At 39.9% G+C, this 13,306-nt stretch overlaps 2 protein-coding genes across 2 annotated transcripts; both read left to right on the top strand.

Annotated features, from left to right (window-relative positions):
- The first annotated feature begins 2,832 nt into the window (after positions 1-2,832).
- On the top strand, positions 2,833-7,308 carry dnaaf6 (dynein axonemal assembly factor 6). The gene is made up of 7 exons (XM_057335115.1): positions 2,833-2,889; positions 3,447-3,529; positions 3,617-3,692; positions 5,616-5,721; positions 5,824-5,920; positions 6,692-6,777; positions 6,927-7,308. The coding sequence occupies exons 2-7, from the start codon at positions 3,449-3,451 to the stop codon at positions 7,054-7,056; spliced, it is 576 nt and encodes a 191-aa protein (XP_057191098.1). The 5' UTR covers positions 2,833-2,889; positions 3,447-3,448; the 3' UTR covers positions 7,057-7,308.
- A 341-nt stretch (positions 7,309-7,649) lies between these two features.
- Positions 7,650-13,002, top strand: pip4p1a (phosphatidylinositol-4,5-bisphosphate 4-phosphatase 1a). Its single transcript, XM_057335085.1, has 7 exons — positions 7,650-7,861; positions 9,195-9,388; positions 9,757-9,863; positions 9,968-10,073; positions 10,272-10,324; positions 10,463-10,553; positions 11,379-13,002. The coding sequence occupies exons 1-7, from the start codon at positions 7,744-7,746 to the stop codon at positions 11,520-11,522; spliced, it is 813 nt and encodes a 270-aa protein (XP_057191068.1). The 5' UTR covers positions 7,650-7,743; the 3' UTR covers positions 11,523-13,002.
- The last annotated feature ends 304 nt before the right edge of the window (positions 13,003-13,306 follow it).

Raw genomic sequence — 13,306 nt, 5'->3', positions numbered from 1 at the left:
TCATAGCTTTAATGAACATGGGATAAAAATATAGACTGTTGAATGACCCTGGAATACCGATATTACAGTTGTCGCCTAGCTGGAGACTCAATCCGGTAACAAAAAATGACGTGAAACGACACCTCCGGCCATTAAGTTGGGTTGTGTCTTCAGTCACAGATGCTGCATGGAGTCTCCCTCCAAGGGTTTTTCCTGCATATAAAATTGGAGGCGGCCGCCTCCGTCAAATTTCGTGCCGCCTCCGACTCTCATCAAAATTATGTCGGGTATCTGTCTTCACAAAAACACTGCGTTCACTCAATGGACTGTCATTTGGAAGTGCAGTTGCTGCATTACGCCACTATGGATGGGGTTGTTTTATTATAAGCGCAGTGAGGAGCTGGAGAGTTGCTGTTAATTTTCCACAGCTATATTAGAGGAGCTCTATTAGCTGCATTTCGCGGTTGTTCAGGTGAATATTGTTTATTTTGTTTTCATGCTAAAGGTACTGAAGGTACGGTAAAGGTACGGTAGGCCTACACGTGCGTGTGCACACAAGATCAGGATGGCACCACCTCCGCCTCACTCTAAGCCAGGAAAATCCAAATACGGCTCGGTTTTTCTATGTGTCTTGCTCTGTTGAACGGAAAAAGTGATTTTATGTAGACCATACTGGCTAACGCCATGCATTTCCAATGAGGGGGGAAAGAATGTTTTCCCCCAGGCCGCACCCCAGCTATGACACGACACAGACCAAGTCTATTGCTGCATCCCAATTCGCATACTATCCGTCCTAAATAGCATTCGAAAATATAATTAGTACGTCCCAAATTGTAGTATGTTGAAAATATTGCAGTGGAGTATTATCCTCCCTAGATGGTGGCGCCACTGCAACATAGAGCGTGACGTCAGCTTCACATTCTCTATGGGCGTTTCTCAATTCCAAGAATGCAAAGAACGGACTTGTGTTCTCGTGGAGAATGGTCTTGCGAGGCAGCCTCAGAAGAACAAACTTGGATGGACGTGCCGCAGCGACTTCTGGGACTTCAAGCGGGTTCCGCATGCGCACATGGCTGCATTCGATGCGTCCTTGATATCGAGAACACATCCGGGTACTTTCATGCGTTCTCTGTTCTTGTGTTCTTGAGTATTGGAACCGGACTTTGACGGTTATTGATGACGTAGAGCGAAAACACGAGGACACAAGGCCGCTAAAGAACGCATATTGAGAAATGACCTATATCCCGCTTATCCCGCGATTAAATAGAGGCGGGGCTAATTTGCATATTCATTAATCCAAATACTAAATGAAGCAAAAGTGTAGAGTTACATTCAAGACATGTTAAGTCATGAAGAAGTTATCATCACAGGACAAAAACTGTTACATATGCTTAATGCTTAAAGATGAGTTTTAAGTGATACAATTATCAAATGCAGTGGGACTTCTTTAGATTAAAAAAATCTAAATCTGTAAAGATCTGAATTCAAGTTCAGAGGCTACATAAGCAGATTTGTTGTCAATTCACATTCTCTCAAACAGATTTGTTCTCAAATACAGATTCACAGAGTTTTTCTCAGACTCCCTTAAATTCAGACACCCAGTTCACTAATTGGTGTACAATGAAAATTGGAATCTTAAGAATCAGACAGTCACAGGAAGAGAGGATTACATTCAAAAGTCTGAGTGTACAAGAGATAAAATGAAGGAAAGAAGATGAAAGGCTGAGAGGCAGAAGAAAGACCTGAAGATCTGGTGAGAGTCTGAAAAAGAGATCTGTAAGCATAAAGAAAGAATGCCATAGAGAGAAAAAGAGAAGGAGACATAATGATATGATGCTTGACCAACCACCTATTACTGCTACGGGCTCAAACACTGCTGTGTAATGACACAGTAAACCTGCTCATTCCAACACAACACACATGCATGCACATGCACGCACGCGCACACGCACGCACACACACGCACGCACGCACGCACGCACGCACACACACACGTCTGGTTTACTATCTCCGTGGGGACAGTCCATAGGCGTAATGTTTTTTATACTGTACAAACTGTATATTTTATCCCTACTCCTAAACCTAAAGATCATAAAAAACTTTTTGCATTTTTAGATTTTTAAAAAATATTGTTCTGTGCAATTTATAAGCTTTTTTGCCCATGGGTACCTCAAATTTGGTCCCCACGGTGACACGAGCCCCCATGTGTTGGTGTGCATTCAGGTTTAGGTCCCCACCGGGATATACAAACATGTCCAAACACACACGTCTGGTTTACCATCTCCATGGGGACAGTCCATAGGCGTAATGTTATTTATACTGTACAAACTGTATATTTTATCCCCTAACCCAAACCTAAAGATCATAGAAAATGTTTGCATTTTTAGATTAAAAAAATAGTGTTCTGTACAATTTATAAGCTTTTTTGCCCATGGGGACCTCAATTTTGGTCTCCACGGTGACACGAGTCCCCATGTTTGGTGTGCATTCAGGTTTACGTCCCCACCGGGATATAAAAACATGTCGCACGCACGCACACACACACACGCACGCACGCACGCGAAGCTATATTAGTAAGGACCTGACACACAGTAGCACATTTTAAGTACATACCGGAAACCCAATTGTGCTTCTACAGTATATTTTTTTAAACAATCGGCGTCGGAATTGCATGGGTAGGATTAGACCCACATACAAACAGCCACTTCCAGTTCTTGATTATAATTGGCTGAGCTGTGTTTGATGCCAATATACTTTGTAAGCACACGGTTGATTCTCGAGACTACAGCACGGTATTACTGCGCCATCTAGTGTTTGTGTCTGTGTCACACATGGCAACATTCTGCTGCATGTCGGATTAATTGCTTGTCGGAGGAAGGATTTTTGTTTAAAACAACTTACTTTTGCCAGGTATGTGGTAACCGTTTTAGACTATAAAAGCAATAAATCAGAATACTGGCACAGTGGAGAAGGCGCACGGCAGTAGCCTATAGAGCTGTCTGCCTGTGTTCCGGGTTGTACAAATTTTATGTTACTACAAAATCAATTTTAGAAAGAGAAATAGCATAGGCCTACGTAAAATGTTGTAAACATATAATTTCGTTTAAATAAATATTTAAAGCAAATCAATACAGAGAATAGGCCTAATCTATAAATAAACATATACAGTGCACATGTAATGAAACTGAATATGGCCCAAAAATATTAAAAGTATAAATTTATACTAAAGTATAAATATTATAAAATGTTATTTATAATCATTAACTATTTTCATATTTTAAATAACTTTCCTTTTAAAACACAACTGGTGTCGGGTTTGTGGTTGTTTTGTGCTTAGCAACGGTTGCTATTAAACTCTGCTTGCCGTCTCCATGGCAACAACAAACGAGTCCTCCAGAGTAGCCTGCCGACGCTTAGAAAGAGTAATCCTTTAAATTGTTCATGACACTTTTTCTTTGTAAATACAGAGATGGAAAGTCTCACGTCTGTGCAGGATCTTCACGCGCTTTCAGCACTACTCAATCCACCGGAGGAAGATGAAGATTTCCAGGTAATGTTACGCGCTTCAAAAAACATATTTTTTCCTCATCATGTGTGTTGTCTTCTGGCAAAATAATTGTAACTTACTGTTTTGCAGAAAATAAAGCCCATGGCGAGAATAGGCCCGGGCCACATCGGCTCCCCTGATCTACCTGCACGAACAAACAACAACGGTATAATTGCTTTAATATTATATATGAAAAACATTAACACATGAATACCTGGGTATCCTTAAAAGTACCTAGATACCATTTTTCATGTAGCCTAATACAGTACCACTGTACCAATACACCACCGCGCCGTATACTCATGAGGAGATGTAAAATGAACTGAAAATAATATAGAAATAAAAAGTAAACTATAAAATATATAAATGAGTAAAACTACAAAGACTAGTATGAAAGAATGAACCAATTCAAAGAACACTGTGCCAGTCTATCTGCTTTGTATTGGGTTTATGTTTTGGTAACACTTCAATAAGGTTGTCTTTAATGCATAGCTGACGTGAACTAACAATGAGCAATATAGTTTTTCAGAATGTATTATTCTTTGTTACATTAACATTTATGCATTTGGCAGACGCTAAAAGCGACTTACATTGCATTATACTATACATTTGTTTCTTAGTACGTGCAATCCCTGGGATCGAACCTATACCTTGGCGTTGCTAGCGCCATGCTCTAACCACAGGAAACATTAACATTGTTAAAGTTAGTTAATGCCAATTACAGTTGTTCATGTTAGGTCACTGTGCATGAACTATGTTAGCAGTGTTACGACCTAGCGGTAAGCCGTAACAGAAAAAGGAAGACTACTTGCAACACAGAGAGTTTAATTTGTATAATATGGGATTCTCTTCAGGGGCAGAAAAGGCCAACATAATAAACAAAACGGTCTTTTAAAATACTAAATAACCTAAAGAATAAGAAGAGGATAAACAAAAGAAAACAAAATACAGACCATCTTATCTGTCTCCCTGAGGATAAACAAAGTGAAAACTGGAATGTAAATCAAAATGGCACCTAACCCCCTACCTCCCAAAACTTGGTGAAATATGTAAAAAAATATTTACAGTGTGAGAGTGTAACGGTTACTTAAAAATAACAAAATCCAAATCTCCGTATTAACAAGACAATGACAATGTTCAGACAACAGATACTGGAATTAAGTTACACACGTACTCACATTAACAGAATTATAACTCTCTCGGGCTACAAGTGTCTCATTTGAAGTAGCAGTAAATAAACATAAGAGAAGAATAAGTCTACAAGAACAAAAGTCAACTCACTTTAGTCACACGTGTAATGCAGTGGTTCTCAAACTGGGGGCCGTGGCCCCCTGGGGGGCCCCAAGATGGATCCAGGGAGCCACAGATTTTGTGGCATTTTATGAAATATAGAAATTTATCATAGATTTTATGCAATCAAACATCAGAAAATGACACCACCAACCAAAAGAATTGAGGTTCCAGCATTGTATAACTGAATGTTTTTGGTTTAATTAAAATTCTAAGTTTAAGATTATAAGTCTTTATATGGGGGGCCGCAAAGCGATGCACTTAACACAAAGGGGCCTTACGAAAAAGTTTGAGAACCACTGGTGTAACGAATCACAAAATCACATCGCGTACTATCGGCAAAAGGCACACGCTCAATGACACGTGGTATACAAGTAACCCAACCCAAGGCATCGAACGAGTGTTTGGGGCGGTCCTTATATACGCAGGGCACGTGGCGTAGGACCAATCACCATCTCCAAGTGGTTAGTAGAGACCACGCCCATCTGGAGTAGTGACGTCTCTGCACACACGAACACGGGAGAAAGCAAAACACAGGCAGCACAATATACCATAATACATAAACTTTCTCCAGGTCATAACAGCAGCTTCAACTTCTCATTTTCGAAATGTACCTAATAGTAAAGGCTGGAACTGCATGAACTAAGCGTTAGAAATGCAGCATTGTTCATTGTTTGTTAATGCATTAACTAATGTTAACAAGTACAACCTTACCGTAGTGTTACAGTTTTTTTAAAGCTTTAAATAGATAAGCACTGATCATCATTCTAAACACATTTTGTTACATACATCTGCTCAGATGACACTGCTTGTGTGAAGAAGAAGAGCAAAGACATCTGGGATGAAGAAGAAGTGACTGAGGTGTCACACTTTGATGACCTCATTGATCCACGGCCACAGCCTGAGTAAGAGAAGATACATGCATGTCACATATCACATACAGTATGACCTGAGTGTACAGTAAGTGATAAGTGATTCTGGCACCGTGTGTGCGTTTGTATGTTTAGGTACGAGATTGTGCTGAAACAGTCTGTTGGTACTGAAGATTTGTTTCTTGGCCTGAGCCGAAAGGACCCCTCGTCCATGTGCTGCGACAGCATGCTGGTACTCATTTACACAAAAGACAAACATCACATTAATTCAACCTGCACATCACTTTACAGATTTCTTAATAAACAGAAGAATTTCAGTGCAAAATGATGTTTTGGAATACCCAAAGTCAGAGCATGAAGAGTCTCTTGATGCCTCTTAAAGGGACAGTTCACCCAAAAATGAAAATTCTGTCATCATTTACTCACCTTCAGGTTGTTCCAAAACTGTATACATTTCTTTGTTCTTCTAAACACAAAGGAAGATATTTGGAAGAATGTCAGTAACCAAACAGATCATATCCCCCATTTACTGCCATAGTAGGGAAAACAAATACTAATGGGAGTCAATGGGAGATGACATCTGTTTGGTTACTGACATTCTTACAAATATCTTCCTTTGTGTGTGAATTTTCACAGGTATTACAGGTATAGTATCTAATGTTAATTTGAACTGAGTTATATCAATTTGTGTTTAAGAAAATTGCTAGATTAATAAATTAAATCAAAGTATCAAACATTTAAAGTTTACACAGCAATAGATTTTTTCATAAATGAAAAGGATTTCAAAAAGTGTTCTTCTCTGCTCTGTGGAAGTCTCAGAGCTTGCTTTGATGTTGGTTTTTGGGAAGCAGGCTGTTGAAGTCAATGTCAAGATCTTACGGCACAAAATTCAGTGATGATCCTACTGTGCTCTGGCAGTCCTCCAAATACAAAGCTGTTGCATTTCAAAAGCTCTATCGATATCTCAAAGTAATCTCACAATCTCTTTCTTTCACACACCCAGGTAAAAGTTAAACTGCCTGGAACGAAAGCTTCTGATTTGGTTTTGGATGTGAGGGAGACATTTCTTGATCTGAGAACGCCAAAGTAGTAAGTATACATCTTCCTTGTGTAACTAAAATATAACACTCACTGTAAAGAATATATGAAGAGTTTGGTTACAAAATGAGATCTCATTTTAGAACCAAACTCTTCATAATATAAATGACTGTACGTGTTGTCTGTGTTTGTGTTGTCAGTAAGTTAGGCCTTCACCTGCCTCACCCAGTCCACAGACAGGAGGGGACTGCCAGGTTTATCACAGAGAGAGAGGAACTGGAGATCACTCTGCCCATGAACAGACCGATGGACAGTATTAACCTGGCCTAAGAGAGTGATGGAGAAGGAGAGAGACTTTATAGAGAATGAAGAGCAGAAGCAGCCAGGGAGGAATATAAATGTTTTCCTTTTTTTTAATTGTGGGAATACAGGTGCTGTCCTACAGTTCCTCTTTGACAGGAAGTTGGATATATTCAATCCTGTAAATGGCCCTTAATGAATCATAAATTGTTTAAGAAAAGAAATTATTCGTTACAATGTTTTCAGTTCTGCAGTTAAAAAGAGATAGTGCTGGAAAAGTTACCTGGATAATAAATATTGTCCTATTATGCACTATTACAAATGTGGTTGTTGTTCTCTTGTAGCCTAGGCATGTTCAGTGTTCAGTGCAATCATTTATAATCATCAGCTCAATACGTTGTTTTGCTGTTTAATATCTTATTTAAAATATCTTATTTCTGCATACATACATGTTTAAGAAGACACACCTTTTGTGTATTACTATTTGGTTTTCTTTTTAATGTAAAGTGCTGTGACACAATGTAAACAACATGGGATTTACTGTCGCGCGCGATTGCTCATGGGTATCATGCAATACACCCCCTGGGCGCATGGAAGCGCATACGCGTTGCCACAGCAGCGGACGTAGCGTAGTGACGCAGGCCAGCTCCACGCACACTCACCAGTAGCACAACAATACGCTTTCGCCGCTCCCCCTCTCTTCGCCTCGCTCTCGGTATGGCGGACGGCGAGCGGTCCCCTTTGCTTTCGGATCTTGGTGATGGAGCACTTGGCACCGGTAACGGTGGACTGTCTCCCGGAGCGGCTCCACACGGCGCGCCGAACAAACCACAGAGTGAGTATCGTGCGCGGAGCGTTTCTGCGCTGCTAGGGGCCCACACGCACGGTTGTGCATCATACGGCATCGCTTCGGGTCGGTGTGGTTAATGGCGTTTGTTTCACACGCTGATTTTAATGAAGGCAAGATCAACGGATGATTTCACAGCAGGGAGGCAGATGAAGTGCGTGCGTGAGTGCGCGATCACTGAAGCTGAGACAAGCAATACATTGCAGTTGTTTAAGCGATACGTCTAGGTCGCCTGGATATAATTCTTCTCAACCAGTTCAATATTGATCACTGTCATTTTTTGGAGGCGGGCAGGCCAAATTTACCGCAAGTGAATGAACATCGCTGCTGACTCGTTTAATTCTCATTTGCCGTTTTGTGTTATTGTTCATTGCTGATGCGAAATAAGAGGATATTATTTTCTGAGAATAGTTATGTGAGTGTGGTTGTACAAAGACGTTCATTGTTCAAATGTTGTCCACATTTACCGATAAATAAGCCTTTCTATGAATTACACACTGTAATCTGCCATATCCACTATCCTGAGCTACACCCCACAACGCGTGACTGACAGACATGTAGGCGAATCAGAAAGCCCAAATGATTGGATGAGGAATACTCAGCCAATCGTTGCAAACAGGGGGCGTGGTCCTTTGAAAGTTACTGAAGGGCGTGTTATTGGTGTTGTAGGGAGATGTTTAAACTAAGGGGTTATGCTAACGATTTTTACGAGAACCGTTTTTAACTGTGATATGATTCCTTGAGTCGTCTGGATTTAAAATAAAAAATAATGTTGAACGAAATGTTATAGTGATGGCCACTAAAATGTCTTTTGTAAAATGTTTTTCGGCCTTCAGAAGTACAACCAAACTCACACAACTTTACTTCTATTTAATGTATATCAGGTTATGCGATTTTCTATCCCTTAACCCTAAAACTAACCCTCACAACAACACGTGCACGGTATTAGATTGAAAGAAAAACGATTAAATTATCACAACTACAACTAAACCTGTTCACACAGCACACGCACATTTGCTTTACTAGCCACGTGCATTCCTGCAGTCTCTATATAAAGCTTCTTTCAGCAGATCTTGAGACCAAATCTGATTTTCTTGTTAATCCTAATGGCCAGGGTAACAGGGAACTGTTTCACCTTCCCAACATGCAAATTACTGTGTTTGGCATAATCTCCAATTTACAAGCCAGCATTTCTTATATCTGTACTGAACTAAATAGGTTACAGATGCTGCTGTTCTGTTATTCAGACAGATGTATGAATGAAACACTTGAAATAAACCATGTTATTGATACCTTGGCATGACAGCCTCTTTGTTTTTAGGTTTTCCACCGTTTCCAAACTCGACTCAGCCTCCTGTGCTATTGGGTGAGAATCCTCCACCATATTCCCCCCTGACGTCTCCAGAGAGTGGCAGTGCCCCGGTCATCAGCTGTAGGGTGTGCCAGTCACTTATCAGTGTTGAGGGCAAAATCCACCAACATGTGGTCAAGTGTGGAGTCTGCAATGAAGCAACAGTAAGTTGGGACGGAGCACATATATTTGATGTATATTTACTACATTGATGTACTTGCATATCTTTTCCCTTATTTTGTTGTTTTAACATTTTGAAATGCTTTGTTTTCTATTTATTATACTTTTATTGTTACCCCTGTATACTTTTATTGCGTACTGTGGGATGAGTGTTGTACCAAGCATTTCACTTTATATCATACTGTATATCTTCGTGTATGTGACAAATGAAACACACAACTTCCTGTTGCACAGTGACCGCACAATCTGTGACCTTTGAGAAAAGCGAAACTGGCTAACTCTCTGTTTCTGTTCGTCTCTCTGTTCCTCTCATTAACTTGGCATTTCTTTTTTTAACATTCATTCTCTCCAGCCTATAAAGAATGCTCCTGCAGGGAAGAAATATGTGCGATGCCCCTGTAACTGCCTGCTCATCTGCAAGGTCACATCCCAAAGGATCGCCTGCCCACGTCCCTACTGGTGAGAGAAGACAGAATTTTAGGTGTGAAATGAAACTATTGACACAGAATCTTGTTTCAGATTAATTTATTTCTCTAATCTTTGCGTATGTTTCCATCGACCAGTAAGAGGATCATAAACTTGGGGCCAGTCCACCCAGGCCCAGCCAGTCCAGAACCACAACCAGCTGGAGCTAGAGTTTCCTGTGGACATTGCAGCAACACTTTCTTGGTACACACAACAACACACTACACATAAACGCACTATATTACTGAAGCGTATTGGTATTGGTATACATGACATTATTGACATCATTAAACCACTCAGCTCAAGTTCACTATAGAGTTAAATATTTAACTGTGGTCTATACGTGTTTTATTTATGTCGCTGGCTCACATGAGCTGCTCAAATGTTTTCTTAACATTTCAGTGGACGGAATTTACTGACAGGACATTGGCAAGATGCCCTCATTGCAGAAAAGTGTGAGTATGTCATGGCTGGACACCTTACATGTCAACAAGGCAACTATAGCCACCATTATTTGATAGCACAGAAATAACATAACCTTATCCTTTTTTGCAGATTTAATTCCGTTTCTTCCTTCTATTTTTCATTACCAGGTCTTCAATTGGCCAAAGATACCCAAGGAGGCGGAGTCTGTGGTGTTACCTGCTGTGCTTGCTGTTTAGCATTTCAGCCGCCGGACTGATTGTAAGTGTGCACTTGATAGTGTATTTACTGATCAATGGAAAACTTGCAAACATTTTTTTTTCTTTTGACTATAAACTACCAGCACATTACTTTTGTTAACTGTTCCTGCAATTGCATCTCGCCACTGTCCTCCTGAAACCTTGGATGTCCAAATTCACAGTTTTTAAGGAAATGGGAAAAAAACAGTTGACAAGCACTTTTTAATACTTTTTATTAGTTAGATATTTGCTAAACACAATGACAAACATTAAAGGTGATTAATAATAATGATTTATGGCAAAAAATAAAATACGAGGTTTCAGAACGACAGCAACGATCTGTGTATTTCCAAGGATAAACTAAGTCACAAATATATACATTTGTAAATCACTTAATATCCATTATTATATTAAATGTGCAGTGTGTAATTTTTTGGAGGATCTACTGACAGAGATGCAGCGTTATGTTTTTATTATCTTAGAATGAGCTATTTATATTTACATACACCGCGGGTCCCCTTGCATGGAATTCTCCATGTTGTTTCTACAGTAGCCCTAAACGGACAAAGTGCTCTACAGAGCGAGTTTTCTAAATACATTATCTCCTTCGGCAAAGAAGTGAAAACGTGACGACAAGTTTGTCCTGTGAGAGCCGCCGCTGTAGTGCTTCGAAAGGGAGGGGTAGAGTGAGCCGTTGGTTGCAATTTTCAACCTCACCACTAGATGCTGCTAAAATCGCTACACTGCCCCTTTAAACATTGATTTAAAAATATCTGTTTAGTTTTTTTGTTAATTCCACCATTTCAGAAATGACCCATAACACAACTGTTTCCCTGTGTGTTTGTAGGCAGGGACATGGTCCCAGGCACGGGTGTACGGAGGTATTTATGCCTCGTGGGCGGCAGTGCTGTTGCTGGTGGTGTTGACGCTGGCCAGGGCGCTTTATTGGAGCTGCATGCGGGTCAGCCAACCTCTCCACAACCTCACATAGAGAGAGCAAGAGACAAGAGAGGCTGCTGGAGGAGAGATGAGGGGTGGTGGGTGAATTAAAGGCCACGTCAAAAGAGAGAGGGAGAAAAAGTCAACTCTTGAAGGCAGTAATGAAGAGTAAAAGTCAAATCCAGGGTCGAGAAACGTGATAAAAGCTTCTCTGGCATTTTAAAGTTATTTTTATTCTGGTTTTCTCTGGATGTCTTGTATCATCCATGAATATGAACTGACTTGTTGCTCATGCTTACATTACCGCAGCTGATTCCAAATGCTCCCTTTACACCCACACACACATACAGACACACCCAACACAATCTGTTTGTCTTAAACGAAGTACACTACAATACAAGCATGCATGCACACTGACACACATGTTCTCAGACGTAGAAACCTTGAGACGAAATTGAGCCTCACACACTGTACTTGAGCATTTAAAAGCCTTACCGAAAAAAGACACGACAGGTTGAACTCCACTAGATGGCGCCATTTCAAACTTCCTCCACGATTTTACATACTGTCACATTCTGCAAGGCTGCCCATGCGTTCTAAAAATGTGGATCTACAGAGAAGAAATTTCTAAAACTGGATTTTCATAAACACAAATCTAAAGTGTATGCCCAAACACACACTCTCTTCCCCTCCATGTCTTTAGTTGTGAATGTTAAAACAGTATTTTTTTATAATTGTGGCTTTGGTTTGTAAATATTTGTTGTTTATTTCATGAATGACTGAACAGTTGCACTGTAGCTCTAACACCTATTTTTATGTCTTATTTAATTAGAAAATCACTACTGAAAAATCACATTGGCTGACAATGAACAGGAAAATATCAACACAACATGTGAATTTCAACTTCAGAGGGCTCTCATTTATGTTCCTTTGAAGGCAAAGGGGTCATTTACCTTCCTTCTCATGTTTATCCAAAATTTAGATCTGTGAGGTTGATGATTATATTAATGAGATTAATCTGCCGATAGCTTTGGATTCTAAACTCCAAAATCCACTTTCTCTCAGAATTCTGAGTCTGTGTAGATTTGTGCTCGGTTGTCCGTATGCATCTAAAGAGACTTTCAAAGATTGTGCTAATCTTGCCATTACTGATCACCTGTGTTCAGTTTACATTTTATTCAAGAAATATGAATAATCGTAATTGTGCTGGAATTGAGTAAAAAAGAGAACAATTGCAAAACAGGACTCGAGAACCAGATTCTTTGTTCTGCCCGTGAGAGAAATGTAAGGTTTGGATGTCTGCAATCTAAACAAGAGGTCAAGATGTTATTTATAAAAAGCAGAAGGCCGGTGATAAAGGTCTCTGAATTTGTTTACAAGTGAGATTATGATGTAAATGATGATGATGATGAAGCTATAAAAGAGTGAAAACATTATGACTTGTTTCATTCACATGAATGTTTGGGTCATCGCATCCACTCTGCTCTACGCGATAGTTATTTTGGCACTTTCCACTCAAAGTCTCTGGCCATTTGTCTCTTGTTTCCAGCGGATATATTATTTTCCTCGACAAAGACAGATAGAGGAATGGGAAACATACAGAAACCTTTTAAAAACCACAGCTCCCCTGAGCCAGGCAGAGAGAGAGAGAGAGAGATTTGTCAGCATTAATGGAAAAGAAAGAAAGATTTCAGGCTAAACGAAATCAGGTAATGACCAAAAACTTATCAAAGAAGAGATCGCTTAACTCTTGCACAAATGTACACTTTTACATAGAAAAAAGAAGTGTGCTTTATTACCATGGCAAAAAATTCATTGCCAAAATGGAGTAAAATA

This window comes from Triplophysa rosa, linkage group LG5 (assembly GCF_024868665.1).
Source record: "Triplophysa rosa linkage group LG5, Trosa_1v2, whole genome shotgun sequence".
Taxonomy (NCBI): domain Eukaryota; kingdom Metazoa; phylum Chordata; class Actinopteri; order Cypriniformes; family Nemacheilidae; genus Triplophysa; species Triplophysa rosa.
This window is presented reverse-complemented; position numbering and strand designations above follow the sequence as displayed.